Source organism: Scyliorhinus torazame, chromosome 7 (assembly GCF_047496885.1).
Source record: "Scyliorhinus torazame isolate Kashiwa2021f chromosome 7, sScyTor2.1, whole genome shotgun sequence".
NCBI classification, from domain to species: Eukaryota; Metazoa; Chordata; class Chondrichthyes; order Carcharhiniformes; family Scyliorhinidae; genus Scyliorhinus; species Scyliorhinus torazame.
The window spans coordinates 128,634,745-128,657,129 of record NC_092713.1 but is presented as its reverse complement, the minus strand read 5'-3'; the positions used below and the strand labels follow the sequence as shown (position 1 = coordinate 128,657,129).

The 22,385-nt window shown below is 42.5% G+C and overlaps 1 protein-coding gene across 1 annotated transcript in view; it reads right to left on the bottom strand.

The window, feature by feature from the left end:
• kcnt2a (potassium channel, subfamily T, member 2a) overlaps positions 1-22,385 on the bottom strand; it is a 939,304-nt gene that overhangs the window by 100,970 nt on the left and 815,949 nt on the right. The window contains exon 29 of the mRNA XM_072512908.1: positions 16,058-16,364. Coding sequence (XP_072369009.1) covers positions 16,058-16,364 — 307 coding nt within the window. The remainder of the gene's footprint in view (positions 1-16,057; positions 16,365-22,385) is intronic.

Sequence of the window (22,385 nt, the reverse complement as noted above, 5' to 3'; positions counted from 1 at the left end):
TCTCCTTTCTGTAGTCTGATTCGTCATTGTTTGAGATATGACCCACCACAGTCGTACCATCTGCAAACTTATAGATTGAACCTATCACTTTGCCCAAGCTTTTGGTCATCTGACTCAATATCTCCTAATGTGGCTCGGTGTCATATTTTGCTTTATAACTCCCCTGGGGATATTTCATTGCATTAAAGGTACTATAGGAGTTATTGTGCATGTTGTAGAAATGACAAACATTAGCAAATGCAAACAAAGGAAATGGGCGCCATTCTCCAGAAAAAAATTCCAAGTGTGTTAGCGAGCGGGAATTGCCGTGAGCTTCCCGGCGCTCGGTCCAGCGAGGCCGGCAATGCTATTCAACGCTAATTGGTCCACTTAACGAGGCCTCACGGGCTTCTCGTCGCAAATGAAGTTTCGTCAGCTGATTCGCCAGGACCGTGCTCACCAGCCCTCCCTAATAAGGTTGATCTGCACTTAAGCTGCGCTGGCTCAGCCAACCCCAGCCAGCGCGCCATAATGGCGCTGAGGAGACCGGACCGACCCAAGATTTGGGGTCGCTGACCTGGGGGGCTCCTAGACATGGTGGAGGCCAGGAGGGTGTCCTGATCCCCCGGGGGTCCAGGAAGATGAGCCATAGTGCAGCCAGTGCTGCCTGAGCAATGAGGTAGCGGCAGCTGTGAACTCGGGAAATGTGACCAGGAGGACTGGCCTCCAGTGCCGAAAAAAGCTCAATGACCTACACCCGGCATCACAAGCTAGTAGACACCAATGCCACTAACTGCCCGCTAGGGGTATTTGCATACCTGTGTGTACATGGAGAGCTGCTCGCAATGTTTGAAGCATGGTAAACGTTTCTGCTGTCCCTTTTTTCAATAGAAGCTGTTGTTTGCTTTCCTGTGATATTTCTGTATGTTTGGTGCTGCACAATCACTTCTATTGTTCTTTGTTAGAAGGCTATTTCCTTCACTGTCTCTTGGACCATCTACAGATAAAATTACTTCAATTGTACTGTCAGTCCAACCCCTCTATGCTTGATCCACCATTTTGCATTGGAGTAAAGAAGACTATTTTATATATAAACAACCTAGCTGCTCTTTGGAAGCTATCTCTCAGTTTTCAAATATATGCTTTGGGATACTTACATCCTCAAGTCCATTGAACACCTGCTGCATCATAGTTTATGTGACAAACTCGCAGATCCATTCTTATTTTCTGTGGCATTTTGGTAGGTAGTTCTCTCAATTATGCAAGAGTGTTTATGATTTTTAATTTATTTAATCCTGAAACCTGAATCCAAAATGACTATTTATATATAATAAGTAGGAATGATAAACTGCAAAGCAGGGTGATCTCAAAATGTGTCCCTTCCTCCAGAATGATAATTTTTCATCCAAAAAAAACTCAAATGCAACAGGAAGCAATTTCTTTCTCTGTGAACCCTCATCTTGGAGATTTAAAAAAAAAATAATGTGGATAACTACGAAAAAAAGCCAGTTTTCAGCAAAAGATAAGGCAAAAGTAAATAATTAAAGGATATGCATATTAAGCAAATGTTACAGAATAATAGAATGGTTACAGCACAGAAGGAGGCCATTCAGCCCCTTAGGGCAGCACGGTAGCACGAGTGGCTAGCACTGTGGCTTCACAGCACCAGGGTCCCAGGTTCAATTCCCCGCTGGATCACTGTCTGTGCGGAGTCTGCACGTTCTCCCCGTGTCTGCGTGGGTTTCCTCCGGGTGCTCCGGTTTCCTCCCACAGTCCAAAGACGTGCAGGTTAGGTGGATTGGCCATGATAAATTGCCTTTTGTGACCAAAAAGGTTAGGAGAGGTTATTCGGTTACGAGGATAGGATGGCAGTGAGGGCTTAAGTGGGTCGGTGCAGATTCGATGGGCCAAATGGCCTCCTTCTGCACTGTATGTCCAATATGTCCATACTGATAATTATTTCTTACCATTAAAGCCCACAATTGAATCTGATTCCACTACACTCTCAGGTAGAGATATACGGTGGGATCTTAAGGAACTGGCAGGGTTGTTAGTGGCAGGGCAGGCAGTGAGCAGCATGGGGCCGAAGGTCCAGGCATCATATCTAAAGAGCCCTCAGAGAGGCCTTCATTCCTTGCAATCCAGGAACATCAGTCTGGCTGTCATTGTGGAGGCTATCATGACCCTTCATTTTTGACAATATAATTTTTCAACTTTCAATTGACTGGAAAATTTGCAATTGGAACTGAGGCAGCGCAAACTGCTTAAAAATACAAGTCCACATTGCAAGGCGAAGTGGAGAAATAAACAAATTACCCTCAGGTGAGTGTGAAGTGAGAAATGTTTCCTATGGTCCAGACACCATCAAAGCTCTCACTGTCTAAGTTAGAGGCAATTGAAACAATGGCTGCCACAGCCAGTCAGACCCAAATCTTCTTGTAAATGTACAATGGGTATTGCAAGAGACACAAGTAATTTCACAAAAGTCTTCAGGAGATAAAACGGGCTAAAGACTGCTTTCTCTCCCTCGCCTTTGGATTAAAAGTGTTGCCTGGTTCGAGAAGACAACTTTACCAGAAATCTATCAGCCTACTTTCAATCATCAGTAAAATGATCAACAGTGCTGGTAAGTGGAACTTGTTCAGCAATAACCTGCTCACTGACACTTAGTTTGGTATCTTCATAGGCCACTCAGTTCCTGACCTCATTACAGCCTTGGTTCAAACGTGAACAAAAGAACTGAACCCCAGAGCTGAAGTGAGGGTGACTGCTCTTGAAATCAAGGCAGCATTTGCCTAAGTGTGGCATCAAGGAGTCCTAGCTAAACTGGAGTTAATGGGAATCAGAGGAAAACTCTTTGCTGGTTACAGTCATACCTGGCACGAAGGAAGATGGTCGTGATTGTTGGAGGCCAAGCATCTCAGTTCAAGGACACCACTGCAGGAGTTCTTTAGGATAGTGTCCTAGGCCCAACCATCTTCAGCCGCTTCATCCTTCCCTCCATCATAAGGACAGAAGTTGTACAATGTGCAGCACCATTCGTGATTCCTCAGATACCAAAGTAGTTCATGTTCAAATGTCACAACATCTGTACAATATCCAGGCTTAGTCTGACAAGTGGCAAGTAACATTCGCGCCACACATGCCAGGCAATGATTATCCCCAATAAGACAGAATTTAACCAATGCCTCTTGACATTCAATGGCATTACTAGTGTTGAATCCCCCATTATCAACAGCCTGGGGATTACCGTTGATTGTATAAATACTATGACCTCAAGTGCATGTTAGAGATTAGGATTCCTGTGGCAAGTAACTCACTTCCTGACTCCCCAAAGTCTGTCCACCATCTACAAGGCACAAGTCAGGAGTGTGATGGAACGCTCTCCACTTGCCTGGATGAGAGTAGCTCCAACAACACTCAAGAAACTCAACACTATCCAGGACAAAGCAGCCCATTTGACTGGCATCTCATCCACAAACGTTCACAATGGTTCAAGGAGGCAGCACACCACCATCTTCTCAAGAGCAATAAGGGATGGGCAACGAATGCTGGAAACGCTCATCTCCATGAATAAATTTAGAAAAAAATAGGCAAAATTGGTCAAAGACAGATGGATTCTGGAAAAATGCACACTCATCCACTTTGAGGAGGCAGCCACGGACTCTCATTTGCGGACTCGCTGTTGACTGTCTCTGGAAAAATCAGCTCTGGTTGTTAAAAGTGGATGTGGATCAGCGTGCCTCGTCCACATTACACCATCCCGAGTTTGATTGTTGTAGGAGACCAGTCCAGCCTGTGTTAAGATGATGGCAGGTATCCACTTCTTCTCACTGGTGATATGGTTCCTTGCCAATACTTCCTGACTGTTCTGAAAAACAGCCTGTTCTCATGTCGCAAAGCCTGACTTTGCTGTTTCCTCTCAACGATCACTCTTATCTTAGGTGGCTTTAGCTAATCAAACGCTGTGCATAGCCGACATTTTACCATGAGTAAGAAGTCTTACAACACCAGGTTAAAGTTCAACAGGTTTGTTTCAAATCACTAGCTTTTGGAGCACTGCTCCTTCCTCAGGTGAATGCGCGCCTCAGGTTTGGAGCAGTGCTCCAAAAGCTAGTGATTTGAAACAAACCTGTTGGACTTTAACCTGGTGTTGTAAGACTTTTTACTGTGCTCACCCCAGTCCAACACCGGCATCTCCACATCATTTTGCCATGAGTAATGCCAGAGAACATTGGCTTGTTCAATGTATTTTATTCCTGTATGTCATCAGGAATAGGCTTAGTTGCTGTCCGTGTGGAGTTTGCACATTCTCCCCGTGTTTGCATGGGTTTTGCCTCCACAACCCAAAGATGTGCAGGGTATGTGGATTGGCCACGCTAAATTGCCCCTTAATTGGAAAAAATGAATTGGGCAGTCTACATTTTTTTTTTAAAGGAATATGCTTAGTTGTTCAGTCAATGATCCTTTCTCATGAGTTACCTTCAATTAATGCTTCAACAAGCCTTTCAACCAGCCCATTTATGGCAGGATTATAAGGAGCAGACATGGGGTGAAATTCTCCTACCCGCCCCGCCACATTTCTGCGCCGACCGGCCGGCGGGAGTCTCCGTAACACCGGCCGGTCAATGGGGTTTCCCATTGTGGGGCAGCCCCACGCCGTCGGGAACCCCCCCGGTGCCGGCAGAACGGAGACTCCCGCCGGCGGAGAATGACGCCCCAGATGTGTGTTCTCCTTTGGATAATTTGTGAATTCTCGCAAAATGCACTGTGCCGCATTGTCACTAACAAGTTGTTCAGGGTAACCGAAACTCACTCAGTCTTTCCATTGTTCTCTCAAAGGACATAGTCCTCATAATGGCCACTTCAGGCCATTTTGAGTGCACGTCTATCACAATGAAAACCTTTCGCCATTTGAATGGTCCGGCCATTCCCGTGGGTTTGAACTTTGCAGTAATGGATTAATATAGTAAATTTCCTTCCAAATAGGTATTGGTAAAAATGTTTGATTCTGAAAATTATGCCTAGAGCTTCCTTCTCTATCTCTGCATACTTAATTTCTGCTTTGTTGAAGGACCTTGATGCAAAGACTTTTGGTTTCTCTTCATCACTGGACATCTCTTTCATGCTAAACATTAGACCACTGCTCGCACCACAGAAAGTGATGTGTTGCAAGTCAGTTGCAAGAGTAACTTCGGATCAAAGTGTGTCAAGACTTCTGACTTTAGTAGTGCCTCTTTAGCTAGAACAAAGCCCTTCTCGCACTGATCCACCCATTTCCATTTCCTGTTTTGACACAATAAATTGTGTAAAGGCATGAAAATAGTTTCTAGATTCGGGAGAAACCTTCCATAATAGTTTAACAAGCCCAAAAATGATCAAAGCTGATTTACGTTTTGAGATGTAGGTGACTCAGTAATGGCTTTTACTTTTGACGCCAATTTGTGCCTTTGCATCTATGATATGCCCCAGGTATTCAATTGAAGAATTGAATAATTCACTTTTATTCTTCCTTATTCATAGTCTGTAATCTTCTAGTCTCTGTAATATAGCACCTAAATTTTGAAGATCCTCTGCTTTATTCCTTCCAGTAACTAAGATATTGTCTAAGTAGCACTGGACTCCTTCTAGTCTGCCTTGAATTTGGTCCATGGCACAATGGAACAACGCAGGTCTGGACGCGATGCCAAATGGAAGTCTTTTATATCTGAATAGCCCTATGTGTGTCACGAATGTCAAACACTCTTGTGAATCTGGATCCACATTTATCTGGAGATAAGCTGGACTAGGATCAATTTTTCTGAAACGTTAGCCTCCAGCCGACCCAGAAAATAAATCATCAATTAAAGGCAGAGGGTTCTGCTCTGCACACAGCCCAGATTGATAGTGACCTTAAAATCGCCACATATGCGTACTGAACCATCTTTCTACATCACGGGTACTATCGGCTTGGCCTAATCACTTACATTGATGGGTTCAAGGACCCCCGTCTTGACCAGCCAATCTAACTCTGCCTCAGACTTAGGCCTGATGATGTATGGCACTGACCTAGCCATTAAGCATCTTGCTTGGCTTTTGTCCTTAATCTTTAGCTTGACTGAGATCTCTTTCATGCTTCCCAGCTCTCCATTAAAGAGAATAGCATGTATCTCTAAACTCTTCAGTAGACCTGCTTCTGACTCCTACATGAGATTCGCCTTAGCCCAGTTTAGCTTGATTCTCTCCAACCAGGTTATCCCCATTTGGGCTGTATAGTTACTTAAGATCATAAGATATAGGAGCAGAATTAGGCCATTCTACCCCTCATGTCTGCCCTGCTATTCGATCATGGCTGATGTGTATCTCATTCTCATTCTCCTGCCTTCTCCCCATATCCCCTGATCCCCTTATTAATCAAGAACCTATCTATCTCTGTCTTAAAGACACTCAGTGATTTGGCCTCCACAGCCTTCTGCGGCAAAGAGTTCCACAGATTCACCACCCTCGGGCTGAAGGAATTCCTCATCTCAGTTTTAAAGGATTGCCCCTTCAGTCTGAGACTGTGCCCTTGGGTTCTACTCTCTCCAACAGTGGAAACATCTTCTCCACATCCATTCCCTCTAGGCCTCTCAGTTTTCTGTAACTTTCAATAAGATCCCCCTCATCCTTCTAAACTCCAACGAGTACAGACCCAGAGTCCTCAACCGGTCCTCACATGACAAACCCTTCATTCCTGAGATCATTCTTGCGAACCTCCTCTGGACCTCCTCCATGGCCCGTATCTTCCTTAGATACGCGGCCGAAAACTGCTCATAATATTCCAAATGGGTCTGACCAGAGCCTTACACAGCCTCAGAAGTACATCCCTGCTCTTGTATTCTAGCCCTCTAGACATGAATGCTAACATTGCATTTGCCTTTCTAACTGCCAACTGAACATGCATGTTAACCTTAAGAGAATCCTGAACTAAGACTCCTAAAGTACCTTCGTGTTTCAGATTTCCTAAGACCTTCTCCATTTAGAAAATAGTCTATACCTCTATTCCTCCGGGCAAAGTGCATAACCCCATACATTTCCACATTGTAATCCATCTGTTACTTCTTTGTCCATTCTCCTAGCTTACCCAAGTCCTTCTGCAGCCTCCACACTTCCTTAACACTACCGGTCCCTCTACTTATCTTTGTATCATTTGCAAACTTAGCAACAAAGCCCTCAGTTACTTCTTCCAGATTATTAATCTATACCGTGAATAGTTGTGGTCTCAACACTGACCCCTGCTGAACACTACTAGTCACTGGCTGCCATCCTGAAAAGAAAACCTTTATCCCCACTCTCTACCTTCTCCCAGTCAGCCAATCTCAATCCATGCCAGTACCTTGCCCCTAACAACATGAGCTCTTATCTTATTTAGCACCCTCCTGTACGGCACCTTGTCAAAGGCCTTTTGGAAATCCAAATAGATCATGTCCACTGGTTCTCCTTTGTCTCACTTCCTCATTACCTCTTCAAAGAATTTGTCAGACATGACCTCCTTTTGACGAAGCCGTGCTGACTCAGTGCTATTTTATCATGCACTTCCAAGTACTCTACAATCTCATCCTTAATAATGGACTCTAAAATATCACCAATGACCGAAGTGATGCTAACCAGCCTTTATTTCCTGTCTTCTGCCTCCCTCCCTTCTTAAACAGGCGTGTTACATTTGCCATTTTTCAGTCCTCCGGGGCCCTCCCTGACTCCAGTGATTCCTGAAAGATCACCACCAATGCCTCCACAATCTCCTCAGCTATCTCCTTCAGAACCCTGGAATATTGTCCATCTGGTCCGGGTGATTTATCCACTTTCAGACCTTTCAGCGTCCCCAGCACCTTCTCCTTAGTGATGACCACTGCAGTCACCTCTGCCCCCTGACTCTCTCGAAGTTCTGGTATGCCACTGGTGTCTTCCACTGTGAAGACTGTTGCAAAGTACCTATTCAGTTCCTCTGCAATTTCTTTATTCCCCTTTACTTCAGCCGCATTTTTGCATCATCCAAAGTTCATTCTTGCCTCTCTCTTACCTTTTAATCTCTTGCAATCTTTTTTATATAGTGTAGGGCAGGAGAGTGGGCCTAGGTAGGGTGCTCTTTCAGTGGGTTGGTGCAGAATCGATGAGCCGAATTGCGTCCTTCTGCACTGTAAGGATTCTATGGTTCTATGGTCTGGCTGATCACGGGAAGAGGATGTCACGTCCCTGTTCAACACCATCCAGAATTTTGGTGCGGGCTCCTTCTGTGAAACATGGTGCTGATTTCCAGGCAGCCATCTGCCTGCCTAGACTTGGAACAAGTGCTGGGAGGGCATTTAAAAGGAGCACCCCACTGATTGCAGAGATAATTTTTTCTGCAACAAGCGAATCATAGAGAAGTCGCCAGGTGCGCGGCCTGAAACACTTGGAAAAATGTTTTTTGTTGGAGCCTAAATATACGGCAAAATTTCCCATCGACAGGATTCATCCCGGATTTCTCGCCGAGATCGACACCTTGAAAAAAATCATAAAAGCCCACCCAAGGAATGTTATTTCAATCTACAACCTGTTGATTCAAGAGTGCGAACACTAAGCCACGGCCAACACCATAAATAAGGCACGTATCGGTCATACTACATTGCCTCCTTTAAGAAACTTCACTTCAGATTTTGGATTACCCATCAGCAGTATGATGGAAAATTAGCAAGTCGAATCGGATAAACGTTCCTGAGACTAAGTATTGACGCCAGGGCAGGATTTATGGACTTCCACAACAGCAAAATTGGTGCTGCACCTGGACAGATTCAGCGACCATTGAGGGACTAGCACCAGCGCCACGTGGAACACAATCGATTCTAATGGGAAATGGTGTGGGATTCGCCCCAGTGAGAACCTCGCCGTTGGGAATTCGCCCCAGTGGAGGCGGAGAATGGCAGAGGCCTCGGAGAATACCGGGTCGGGCCTGCTAATGATATGCAAAAGGTGTTTACTGCACGTGCATTGTGGAATGCATTGATGTCGCTGTTGAGGCACCGGGGAATTGCGATTTGGCGTGAAACTGCTGGCGACGATTCCGGTGTCAAAACCGATTTTCTGCCCAATCACGATTTGCGATTCTGGTGTCAGCTGATGGAAAATCCGGTCCATGATAAATATTGGGTGCACTGAAAATTATAAGTGTTGGCCTCGATTATCCTTTCTGTCTGTTTTTCATGTTGGCGTTAACGTGTTTAAAATAAATGTGTTAATGCTCATGCTAAAATAACACCAGTCATTATGTCTAGGCTCTTGTTTATAAGTAAAACTTAAGTGATATTTTATTAGAAATCATAAATGTTGTATTTCTTTGGAATGGTCACTGGCCCGACAGAGAACCCCAGCAAGTTGGTCTTTACCTAATTAGGAGCTCAGTATTTGCTTGTTTTTGGGTTGGTTTAAAGTGAAGCCAGTTGGGAGAAACTGTCTCTGGTGGGGTGGAGAGTGTGTTGAATGGGGCACTCAATTTGCCGTGGAACATATGTACATTTTAAAACATGATCACTTTTGACCCCATCCCAGAAAGTTATTTGTCTCATTATGACAGGCAATGTACAACCTTAAAGTTATTAAAGGAATCACTATGCAGTGGAAATACATTTGAGAACCTGATAGAATAAAAACAGGATAATAGGTGGCTTGACAGTGAGTTACAAGGCAGTAATTCAATTGAATGATTCCATTGTCATAAACTATGAGATCAACCTTTAGCAATTTTTGAACATCAGCAGAATTACTCAATTGAACCCATGGCTCATATTCTTTCTATAACACATGATTAGATATTCACTTTATCATATTACTTTCTTTATGATGTTAGCGACTGAATTTTGCACCTTAGTTTTTAAGCAGGAGACAGCTTTATTTCCACATCTACAAAATAGAGTTGAGCGCGGTGCATCTTCCAGATCAATCTTCTGCAAGGCATCTCATTAAGAACCGACCCCTGGGATCGCTGCCCAATTAGGAATGGCAGACGAGTCGAGGAGGCGGGCAGGGGCGCAAATTAGCACGTGGGATTTAAAGGGCAGCGGCAGTCTTTACCGTCACTGCAATGCGGGTATTGCTAGGGTGAATGGCACGAAAGAGGGTGGAACAAAATTAATGCAAGATGAGGTTAAACGAGCCAGCCGCTATTTCTCCACCAGTAACATTATCTGTGATCGCAATCTCGATGAGATATTATTGGAAGGCTAAATATCTGTCTCTGGATGACAATAGGTTTGCCATTTTCCCCATTTGACGTACAGATTGTGCGTCACTTTCATGCCACTCTCATCAACTGCTGGGCATTCACTTGCTATGTGGGTGCTCTGGTACAATTTCACTGTCCTGTGTGACAAGTGATGATAATCAACGTACTAATAAGTTTAATTGGCTTCCTGCTGCTGCCAGACTGGTTGCCGACATTGCCTACAACCTGCCGATGAGAAAGTCGCGAGGAATCGGGAACACAACAGAGAATTGGCCCACTGTCTTTTTTTTCCCAACATTCCAGGCTCATCTCTTCTCTAAATCTGCATTCATGGGCCTGAACAAATTCTTGGTTTGAGGTAGATGTATTAAACATGGTAAAGATAAAGGGTAATAAGCTAACATTGGTTTCGACATTGGTTTCCCCATTGTGGGCACCCGCACACTGTCGGGAAATCTGCGGGCGTGAGTGCACTGCTGGCGAAGCAGAGAATCCCGCCAACAGAGATTCCCGCTGGAAGTACCTCTAATTCACCACATACCACCCCCACACCATTCGTGATACCTGTCCATTTTTCCTCATGTTTATCTAGCTTCTGTGCTATTGCTATATCTGTATCTGTACTATTTGACTCAACCGATTCTTGTAGGTACACGTTTTCCATTCTAACCACTTTCTGGGTAAATAGGTTTCTCTCGAATTCTCCAAAGGATTTATTATATTTATGACATCTAACTTTGGACTTAACCCACGCAACGGATTGACTTTGTAGGGCAGCAGGGTTGAGGGATGATGTACATTAAGATTCAGGTGGTGCTTACTTCAAGAAACATTAGTTAGAATGTTTCAGTCATCATTCAAACTTATGCAGGCTGTGATAACTTGATTTAGTTGAGGTCAGCAGGGTGACGTTCAGCTCCTGGAATCAGAATTAATAAGAAGATGAAAAATGCCATGGTCAGGGTCAGTCATGGCCAGTGAACACTGGGAAAAAGCTGGTCTTGTTCTGAACTGAAAATTAAGATGCAGCAACTCAGTTTTCTGAGTCAGAAATTGGCTAGAAAGGGAATGTAACAAAAAATTAATGTACCCGACTGAATAACCTTACAGACCTCCATTGTGCCATCCTATCAACATTCTTTCTTCATCCAAAATTATGACACCAAACTAATGTTGTCCATTTTTGTTTGCTATTGTGGTGAGACTGTATGCAATATCACCGCAGGTGCCATTTTACTCACTAATTACATTTTGACCAAATTGGTTCCACCCCGTCATTGCCATTTTGATTTCTTTCAATGAGGCCAAAATGGGGCTAATGAAGACTTTCGGCCAACGTTTCTTAGATAGTCCATTATATCAATGGGACCTTTAAAATAAATGTAATTTTGGGATAAAATAAATCTCCTCTGGGGACATTTGTTGCTAAAGTGAGGTCCATCCAAAATGTTGCATTATCCTGAATGCTGCTTCCATGGAAACAACATACTATGCTATAGAACATAGAACATTACAGCGCAGTGCAGGCCCTTCGGCCCTCGATGTTGCGCCGACCTGTGAAACCACTCTAAAGCCCATCTACACTATTCCCTTATCATCCATATGTCTATCTGGGGCTGGTTTAGCACACTGGGCTAAATCGCTGGCTTTTAAAGACGACCAAGGCAGGCCAGTTGCACGGTTCAATTCCCGTACAAGCCTTCCCGAACAGGCACCGGAATGTGGCGACTAGGGGCTTTTCACAGTAACTTCATTTGAAGCCTACTTGTGACAATAAGCGATTTTCATTTCATTTCCAATTTGAATGCCCTTAGTGTTGGCGAGTCCACTACTGTTGCAGGCAGGGCATTCCACGCCCTTACTCCTCTCTGAGTAAAGAACCTACCTCTAACATCTGTCTTATATCTATCTCCCCTCAATTTAAAGCTATGTCCCCTCGTGCTAGACATCACCATCCGAGGAAAAAGGCTCTCACTCTCCACCCTATCCAATCCTCTGATCATCTTGTATGCCTCAATTAAGTCACCTCTTAACCTTCTTCTCTCTAACAAAAACAGCCTCAAGTCCCTCAGCCTTTCCTCATAAGATCTTCCCTCCATACCAGGCAACATCCTGGTAAATCTCCTCTGCACCCTTTCCAATGCTTCCACATCCTTCCTATAATGCGGCGACCAGAATTGCATGCAATACTCCAAATACGGCCGCACCAGAGTTTTGTACAGCTGCAACACGACCTCATGGCTCCGAAACTCAATCCCTCTACCAATAAAAGCTAACACCCCGTACGCCTTCTTAACAACTCTCTCAACCTGAGTGGCAACTTTCAGGGATCTATGTACATGGACACCGAGATCTCTCTGCTCATCCACACTGCCAAGAATCTTACCATTAGCCCAGTACTCTGTCTTCCTGTTATTCCTTCCAAAATGAATCACCTCACAATTTTCTGCATCAAACTCCATTTGCCACCTCTCAGCCCAGCGCTGCAGCTTATCTATGTCCCTCTATAACTTGTAACATCCTTCCGCACTGTCCACAACTCCACCGACTTTAGTGTCATCTGCAAATTTACTCACCCATCCTTCTATGCCCTCCTCCACGTCATTTATAAAAATGACAAACAGCAGTGGCCCCAAAACAGATCCTTGTGGTACACCACTAGTAACTGAACTCCAGTCTGAACATTTCTCATCAACCACCATCCTTTGTCTTCTTCCAGCTAGCCAATTTCTGATCCAAACTGCTAAATCTCCCTGAATCCCATGCTTCCGTATTTTCTGCAGTAGCCTACCGTGGGGAACCTTATCAAACACTTTACTGAAATCCATATACACCACATCAACTGCTTTACGAAATATTCACTTTTTGTGACGTTACCTTTCAAGTCAATTTCTGGCTCAGAAAACAGAGTTGGCGCATCATCATTTCCAGCTCTGGACAAGACCAGCCTTGTACCAGTATACACTGGCCATAACTGACACTGAGCCTTCCAGGAGGTTTAATGTCACTCTGCTGACCTCAAATAAATCTAGTTATCTCAACCCAAATAGGTTTGAATGATCACTGAAACACCCCAACTAACTTTTCTTGAAGTAAACCCTATCTGAACCTTAATGTGCATCATCCTTCAACCCTTATTCCCTGCAAAGCTAAACCCTTGAGAACTACATTGAATTCAAGTGTAGATGTTTTAATGTATTGTATTGTATTAACATGTCCCTGTGGTAGTGTAAAAGGTAACCTCAAGAAGTGAGTGAGGTAGATTTTATCTTTCATCGCTGACTGGTAAATGGTAGCAGGTAGGTCACTCGATATACATTCTCTCTCTCCTCTCCCCCGTCCCCATCTTCCTTCCTTCGGGAATGTAAATTTCAATGAAGTTGGCTAGGTTCACAAAATGAGTATTTGCACTGAACTATTTTACACATTTGTGGTGGGAATAGTTCAATGTTTATTTATAATATTTTCAGTAGGTGATATAACTGGGTAATTCTCCAAAATGAGAAGAATTACGGCAATGTGATGACTACCTTTCCAGAACCTTTAACCAGATGTAATTCTTGACGTGTAGTGAATCATCCGATTTCAATCAGAGCAGTAGCACAACTTGGGTCTCAGAATTTCCAGATTGTAAGGAAAAAAGATGAGCAAGGCCCGCTGATGATTTCCATTCCAGTGGCCACTTTTGGAAGTTTGTGTGTAGACGTCAGTGAGAACAGGATTGAGCAAAACTGACAATCTCCATGGTTAAGCAGTTTAAACTCACTTCAAGATCAAAAATGAAAAACAGCCATAAGGTCAATGGAACAAAAGGGCTTTGGTCAGTCATGTGTAACTACGTTCAAGACAAAAGGTGAATGTCAAAGGGAATTTGAATGGAGGGTTGTGTCTGGAGTTAAAATGAATAATGTAGCCTTGCAGAACAAGCTGCCAATTCAGAGTGTGAAAGTCAAACTCTTTACATTACTCTAACGCCACACAGTTTACTTGCTCATAAGGCTATATTAATTTCTACAATATAGACTAGGGATGGAATTTTTTGGCGGTTCTCGGCGGTGGGATCGTCCAGTCCCGCCAACGACAACCCCCCGCCACGGTTTTCCCAGCAGCAGGGGTGTGCAGAAAACAGGAAACCCCTAGAATAGCAGTGGATCCCTCCACTTTGAAAAAAGCCGCAGGGAGTGTGGAAAACCCCGCCCAATTTGTTGCGCTCAAGTTTTCACAGTAGATTGATTTACCACTCTTAACCGTGACTTCATACTATCAATAAAAGGGTATTATAGCCCTTTGTGGTCGACATAAATAAATACTGTTACATTACCATATAACCAACAAAGAATATAAACATGTTTTGTTCTGTAGTAGCAGGTTATTATGCGCAGAATGACTATCATAATAATATCTACATGGGCTGGTAGAACAACTCAACTGAGGGATAAAGATTTACAAATCCTTAAATATAGTCTAACAAGGCCATAATACCACTGAGATTTATTTCAATGGAAATAGAACTTTAAATCAAGGAAGCTATGTACAACTTGGACATAACCATGGTTATATTGTGCTTAAGGAGTACTTTGCCTAGCTCTAGTCTTCCTAAAGGATATAGAGGGAAAGCAGAAGATGCAAAAAATATTCACAAAGATTATACCAGAACTGAGAGGTTAGAATGGGAAAAACTTCTTTTTTCCAGAAAAGAGAAGGATGAGGTGTGGTCTTTAACATTAAAAGGGGCTTGATATGTTAGGTATTGAGAAGATAGTTACACTCAGGAGTAATCAAAAATTAGAAGCAATTTATATGACAGTTACGGACGAATCCAATAAAGCGTTCATGAAAAACAACTTTATGATTAATACTTGAAATTTGCTACCACTTTATTTGTTAGGATACTGGACAAGAACCCCAAACAATGTTTCTATTTGCAAAAACTGAGTAAAAGATACTTCACCCCAGGAGTGATGACTCTGAACAATGGTAACTTTTATGTTAAAACAACAGTTAATTTAAACACAGAATTAACCATATTAACATCAAAGAAATAGCTTTACAATTATTAGTTAAACATTTTTTAAATAAAGGAAAAGGAAAAACGTTAACTTACTACTATATCTGCTATTAATTCCAATTAAACAACCCAATATAGTTCAAATGCCACTTATAAATAAAGTTAACAAAGCAGCTTATTTGCTTATCCATGTAGATACTTTCAGAGAGAGATACGTTCAAGAGCAGATCCAGTCCATTTCTGTCTTGTCAAACTCAAATCATATGTCTATGACAAGCTGCTGTTCAACTTTAAAAAATTTAACAGACTGCAAAACTACTGACAGACTTGGCTCCTCGCAATAATTACATCATCCGTATCCCATTAACTTCCATGACCTACTTAGCTGGAACTAAATACAATCCCTCCTAAATTACCTATATTCCAGGGAACCACCCAAAATATGAACAATGTTCCATTAGCCCTTCACCCGTAACCAACTAAGTGGTTGGAATGAATGATTACCGTACTCTTTTCTGACACCTTAATTACAGCTGTAGCAGACATACTGCCTGCATGTATTTTAAACCAGAGTTTTACTAACATTACTGCCACAATTATGAAATAGAATATATAATGATTTCTTAAATCCATCACAACTGGAAGTAGCTGAGGCAAAAAACATGGACATATTTAAGGAGTAACTCGATAAGTAAAGGAATAAAAGATGTTCAGATAGGGTGGTATGAAGTAGGCTGGGAGAAGACTGGTGTGAAGCATAAATACTGACATGGCCAGTTGGCCTGAATGGCCCGGTTTCTGCGATTGCTGTAAGTTCTTTGTACAAATGAATATTAGTAGCTAATAGATCTTACCATAACCTGTCGTTGAAAGGCCTAGATGCTTCATTCGAGTTTTTACTAGTTCAGCCAGTTCTTGTCTCTCTGACCTTTTGCATAACGTCATGCGCTGACGACTGATCCTTTCTGTTACTTTACTGGAATGTTTTGGTGCTTTTCTGCTAAGCCGCCTTGCCCACTGCATGCTTTTACGCCTCAGTAAAGGATGTTCTGTTTGGTCACTGGATGAAGAGTTCCGGTGATAGTGATTGGTGCAGTAACTCATGTGCTCTTTGGTATCTTTCGTATCTTCCCAGTCCTCAACACTAATGGATACTTGAGACTGAAAGAGAAACAATATTTTAATAATAAGCTTTTAACTATACAACATAACAGATACATTGCTATAGTTTTAAGACTTTTAAAATCTATACTAAATGTGCATGTAGAGTAGACATTCATGGAGGCCCTGGGAGTGTGCACCTAACCACGTGGGTGACACAAGGCTGGTTAATTTGCCTGGGACCCTCATTATAGTAAAGTAGGTAGGCTGCTAGCATTAACCACCAGGAGCTGCTGCCAAAATGGTGACTTCAGATTTTGGTGCTCCGGCTGTCATTTAAAGCCAACCCGCATCTCTTAAAGGGGTAGGTGATCTTTGTTGCACAAAACCAGAAGACAGCTCAGGCGATGGTAGGACAAAGAGATAATGCAAGTGCCCCCCACTTTTCTGTTAAGATACTGGACGAGACCCCAACATTTGTTTGGATACCAGGTGAGAATCCCAAAAAATTTTAACTAAATTTGTAAAGTTGTGAGAAAAGGATACTTCACCCCAGGAGTGATGACTCTGACCAATTGGTATCTTTTAGGTTAAAACAAACTTTAATTTTAGCACAGAATTAACCACATTAACATCAAAGGAATAGCTTAATGATTATCAGTTAAATGGTTCTTAAACACAAGGAAAAACATAAACTTGCTATCTATACCTGCTACTAACTCCAATTAAGCAGTTCAAATGTCACTTATAAATAATGTTAACAAAATAGGTTTACTTGCCTAGCTGTCCAGACCTTTAGAGAGAGTTCCTTTCAAGAGCAGAACCAGTACATTTCTGCTCAACCTAACAGCATTTGACTGTTCAACTTAAAATCCTTCTGTCTTGTAAGTCTCAAATCCTATGGCAAACTGCAAAACTATGGACAGACCTGGCTCCTCCCATTAATTACATCATCTCTGTTCTACTAAGTTCTATGACCTGCTTAGTGAGGACAAAACACAATCCCTCATAAATTATCTCCTTTCCAGGGAATGTCCAGAAATCATAACAATATCCCATTAGTCCTTTATCTGTAACCAACTAAGTGGTTGGAATCAATCACAACTTTATCTTTTCTGACTCTCTAATTACAGCTTTAGAAGACATACTGCCTGTATGTATTTTAAACCAAGATTCTTTAATAATACTGCACCAAATGTGAAATATAATTATTTCGATATTCATCACATTTCCAACACTGCAATTGAGTTCCTGATGCGGGAGATTGGCAGGAGGGATTGACCCTTCCCGGCAAGCGACATGATATTTTCCTGCCAAGCTGCTCAGCATTAATGGGCTCAGGTGAAGATGATTATTATTGCCAGTAGCATTGCCCCTCAGACTTGATTCCAATACAGGAAGAAGCCTAAAGACCTGACCATGGTTACCAATTTATGACTCCTAACTCCAATCTCACTTCACTCTCTGGATAACTCTACACTACCTGTAGTTCCAGCACACACCATACACAGCCCCACCCCCACCATGATTACCAGCACAATGCTGCATTCGCCCGAGACCCTACTGCTTGTAATGTCACAGTCTTTATCTTCAACTCTCCTTAACCATCACTTCCACCGCCCTTCATAATCCATATCATTATTTGATATTGATGTGCACAGCCTCAAGTTATTTCAGCAGGAGACCACTAACGCTCATTGTTTCTTTTAGGTAAAGGCGGTGAGCCACATAATAGAAAAGAGGTGAGGAGAAGAGGAGGTTGAACACCTATTCAAATTTTAATAATGACACAGGGAGTACGCACCGACAAAATAAGAAACAACGTTTTCATAGAATTTACAGTGCAGAAAGAAGCCATTTGGACCATCGAGTCTGCACCGGTCCTTGAAAAGAACACCCGACTTAAGCCCATCCTCCACCCTAACCCCGTAACCCAGTCACCCTACCTACCCTTTTAGACACTAAGGGGCAATTTAGTGTGGCCAATCCACCTAAACTGCACATCTTTGGACTGTGGGAGGAAACCGGAGCACCCGGAAGAAACCCACACAGACACGGGGAGGAAGTGCAAACACGACACAGACAGTCACCCGAGGCCGGAATTGAACTGGGGTCCCTAGAGCTGTTAGGCAGCAGTGCTAACCAATTTACCACCGTGCCGCCCTCTTGTTCATTTAATGACACGTTTTTGACAATTCAAAAGAAAGTGAACTAAACTGAACACTTACGGAGGCAACGTCTTCCATATTTGGGACTTCCAGTTGCGTGATGTAGGGGAAGCTCACATGGTGTTTACCGACTATACTTTTTACAAATTCTTTATTTACACAAACGATATGTACGCTACCTGGTAGATCCCTACCGGATTCCTATTCTGGTCGGTACCTAACTGGTCGACTTTTTATACATTGATTAATTGAATTACCCTGCCCCAAGCGGGGAACTCGAACGTCGCAAGGAACACAGGGAAGATAAGCATTCACACCCCACAGGTCCTAAATGAGATATTACACAGATTGTCTCCCCATTGCTGCACATACATGGGGCTGGGTCCTCCTTATCATCATTAATTTTCTTGTCCTATCTGCATTGTTTCCTCCCATTTTAGCTGCAAGGCTTGACCTTCTGAATGGCACTCATAGTTTTGTAGCATCCAGTGTGGGCAGCACGGTAGCACAAGTGGATAGCACTGTGGCTTCACAGCGCCAGGGTCCCAGGTTCGATTCCCCGCTGGGTCACTGTCTGTGCGGAGTCTGCACGTTCTCCCCGTGTGTGCGTGGGTTTCCTCCGGGTGCTCCGGTTTCCTCCCACAGTCCAAAGACGTGCAGGTTAGGTGGATTGGCCGTGATAAATTGCCCTTAGTGACCAAAAAGGTTTGGAGGGGTTATTGGGGATAGGGTGGAAGTGGGTCGGTGCAGACTCGATGGGCCGAATGGCCTCCTTCTGCACTGTATGTTCTATGTTCTATGTTCCAGTAGACCACCGGAAATTCAATGACAACTATGCTGGAGAACCATTTAGTTTGTTCGATGAGAGCTACGGATTGAGCATGGCTCTCCAGTTTTAAGAAGCTGGACTAATGCCCACTGTTCTGGGTGATGGACATGAAAGGATGGATGCAGAGTGAAGATGCCATGACTCTTGCCTGACACCTGGCACAGGTCTGCTGAATTCACTGCTAGTGGTTGTACTCTAGCTAAGCAATCAGGGACTGGAACACATTCCAACTATAAACCATGGCTGGTTCATCATGGGGAAAGTGCAGGGCAACATATGTTTATGAATGATATCTTGCATCTGGGGAAATCCAGCAAATCTGAGAAATCTGACTTCCTAATCATCAGCTTCTATGAAAAGGTGATGCATTGTGTCGCCTTGATATGAGGGCACCCATCATCTCCTTATTGGTTATTTGGATAGTAAACTTACTGATGTTGTGGATGTCACCTGTGGCAGGCAGAGGAGCCAGTAGTAGAGAAATTGAGAACCACAATGAAAGCAACATGCCTGTGTGCAACCTGGCATTTGGCTCTGATTTCTGTTGCAGGATGTAATGTCAGTGCCCGGCTGCCTGTTAAGAACCCCTTTGTCACACACACATCGCCTTTACTATCTTGATGACATAATCCTGTCCTGGAAGACTTCTTTGGTATAATGCCTACTTGGCCATTGCTTCCTTTGTTGTTTTATTTGATCCTCTTTCTCTTTGTTGTCATGTTAAGATTGATGCTACTATTTCAGCCTCAGTGGTCATCCCAGCAACATTCCCAACTTTTTGTATTTTACAGCCATTTAAGTCAAACTGTGCAACAGCAGCCTACATTCAGCATTCCAATTGTTCAGTACTCTGAACGACTGCAAAAGAGCCAAAATATTGTCCCAAAATCTATAGTAGCCAAAAATGACTTGTCAGTAACTTGAAAAAGTTGGAAATCCCTTTCACATTGCACAGCTTCCCTACTATTGGCCATGTTTTCTTGGACGGGGAAAGGGAAACATGAATGAAAGGTTCCCGGGCACCAATTTTTAAAGGATTCCTCATTTGAGTGCAGGACCCCATTAACATAATTTAATGAGGCAAACATTAATTTCCACCATTGAGGATGCCTGATGTCCGCTCTTAGCAATATGATACCAATAAAAACGACCCCTTTTTGTACACACTTCTGCTGTTGACAGTCAAATTATTACATCCAGTGCTGAAGTCACAATCAAAACCTTGGCTGGACACAGGAATTCCTACCCTTACTTGTGTTTTCCTCTTTATTCTCTATCTTTGTCAAACAACTTTGTTGCATGTTTACAATATAGACACGGATTCAGAACAGAGAAAACAGTCCAGGTGATTCCTCACAATTAGAAGAGAGGTAGATCTTTTAACAAAAATCAATGGCGGGGAACGGGATGGAGAAGGTAGATTGTGCGATAGTGGGAAATAGTTGATACTGAATGAGCAATCCATTTTACATCTCTTTTTATTTCCATTGAAGTCAGTGGGGAGAGATAAATAACAGATTGCCAATTTGTTGCTGGCTGTGTTGCACAATTATATAAAACAATACCTACCCCAATTATTTACTTGAAAAAAATCATGCAGAGCCCGTTTACCAGATTAAATTAAAGTTGTCAGATGAAGCATAACTACAATTTGCTGACTTTTGACTAGGTTCGTCCAACATATATCCTCCTGATTATATTTTGGAAAACATTAATAACTTGAGAATGAGGTGCCAGTTTTTAAATATATTGCGTCGTGCCTTGCACAATGTAAGCCATTTTTACCAGGGAGACAATTACACTGGCCCTTCAGAGCGATGTCTTTCCAGCTCCTGCACCACACAACCATAATTATTTTTACAGTTGTTTGGCTGGTTGGGAGAGCAGTGATAACAGTGGTTGCTGAAATTCATGCTGAACCGGTTGAAAAGACAATCACTAATACTTAATGTACTGGAACCATTTGTGGACATTGTGGTTTGGATTTAGGAAACAATCACTATTTTTCCCTTGTGATTTGCCAACTAAAGAAATTTAGAATGTTAATTTAGCTGCAGACGAAAATAGACTTTGGCATTAAAATAAATGTTTAGTCAACAGTTTGTGTGCTATATTATTCATACATCAAACAATTATTTTATTATATGCCACATTTGATGTATTATATAGAAACATTTGCAAAATTAGAACACCACAGAATAAATAAAGGTTCGTGGCACATTCATCTTTTTCATTCTTTATCATATTCAGTTAACTTAATCTCCACAAATTTATAACATCACCCTTATACAACAATGTTCTACTTTTATGGGACTTAAATTTAAAAATCACTTACTAAAGTCAAACCAGAAACCAGAGGATGTATCATTATTATATTTTCAATTAAAGATAAATGTAATAAAAAACCTTAAGAAATGGTTCTATGATATTTCAATATTCCACTGGAATTTCACACAGCACAATGTTATGCCTACAGCTGTAGAAAAGCTTCTTAATCACACCTATCTTTTAAAGGGTAGATGTTCATCAAATATAAAACATCTGAAATGGTAATTTATAGCAATAAATTGAAATTAAATATTTTCTTCGTGCTAACAAGTTAATTTAGTGACTTTTCTAAAGGTAAAAAGTCTGTGTTCTCTTGCTTGTGGAGAACACTATTGTATACATGAGCACTGGCATCCAGCATTTGTAACTATAGCCTGGATCTTCCACAAAGCAACAATCATCACTACATTGGCGCTCCACTTGAAATCTTCCCTGTGCTGACATTGCTTAACATTTCTTGCTGAGTCTTCCGAGCCTGGTTTCTCCAGAAATGCAGAGGGCAGCATCCCTTGAATGACTCTATCACAGCATTGTAACTGTAATGGCGGTGACATTTTTTTGCGGCACTAGCTGCTGTATGGTAACTTTAAAGGTCCAGTGTAAATGTTAGTGAATGAGTGAATCGGTAGGCTGGGCAGGTAAGTGGGTGAGGTGGCAGGAGGATAGGATGGCAGAGGTCTTTGGTGGTGTGATGGAAGGTGGGTAGATTGGTAAGCTGATAGGGTGACATGGGTAGGGGTAGTCAGTGAGTAATGT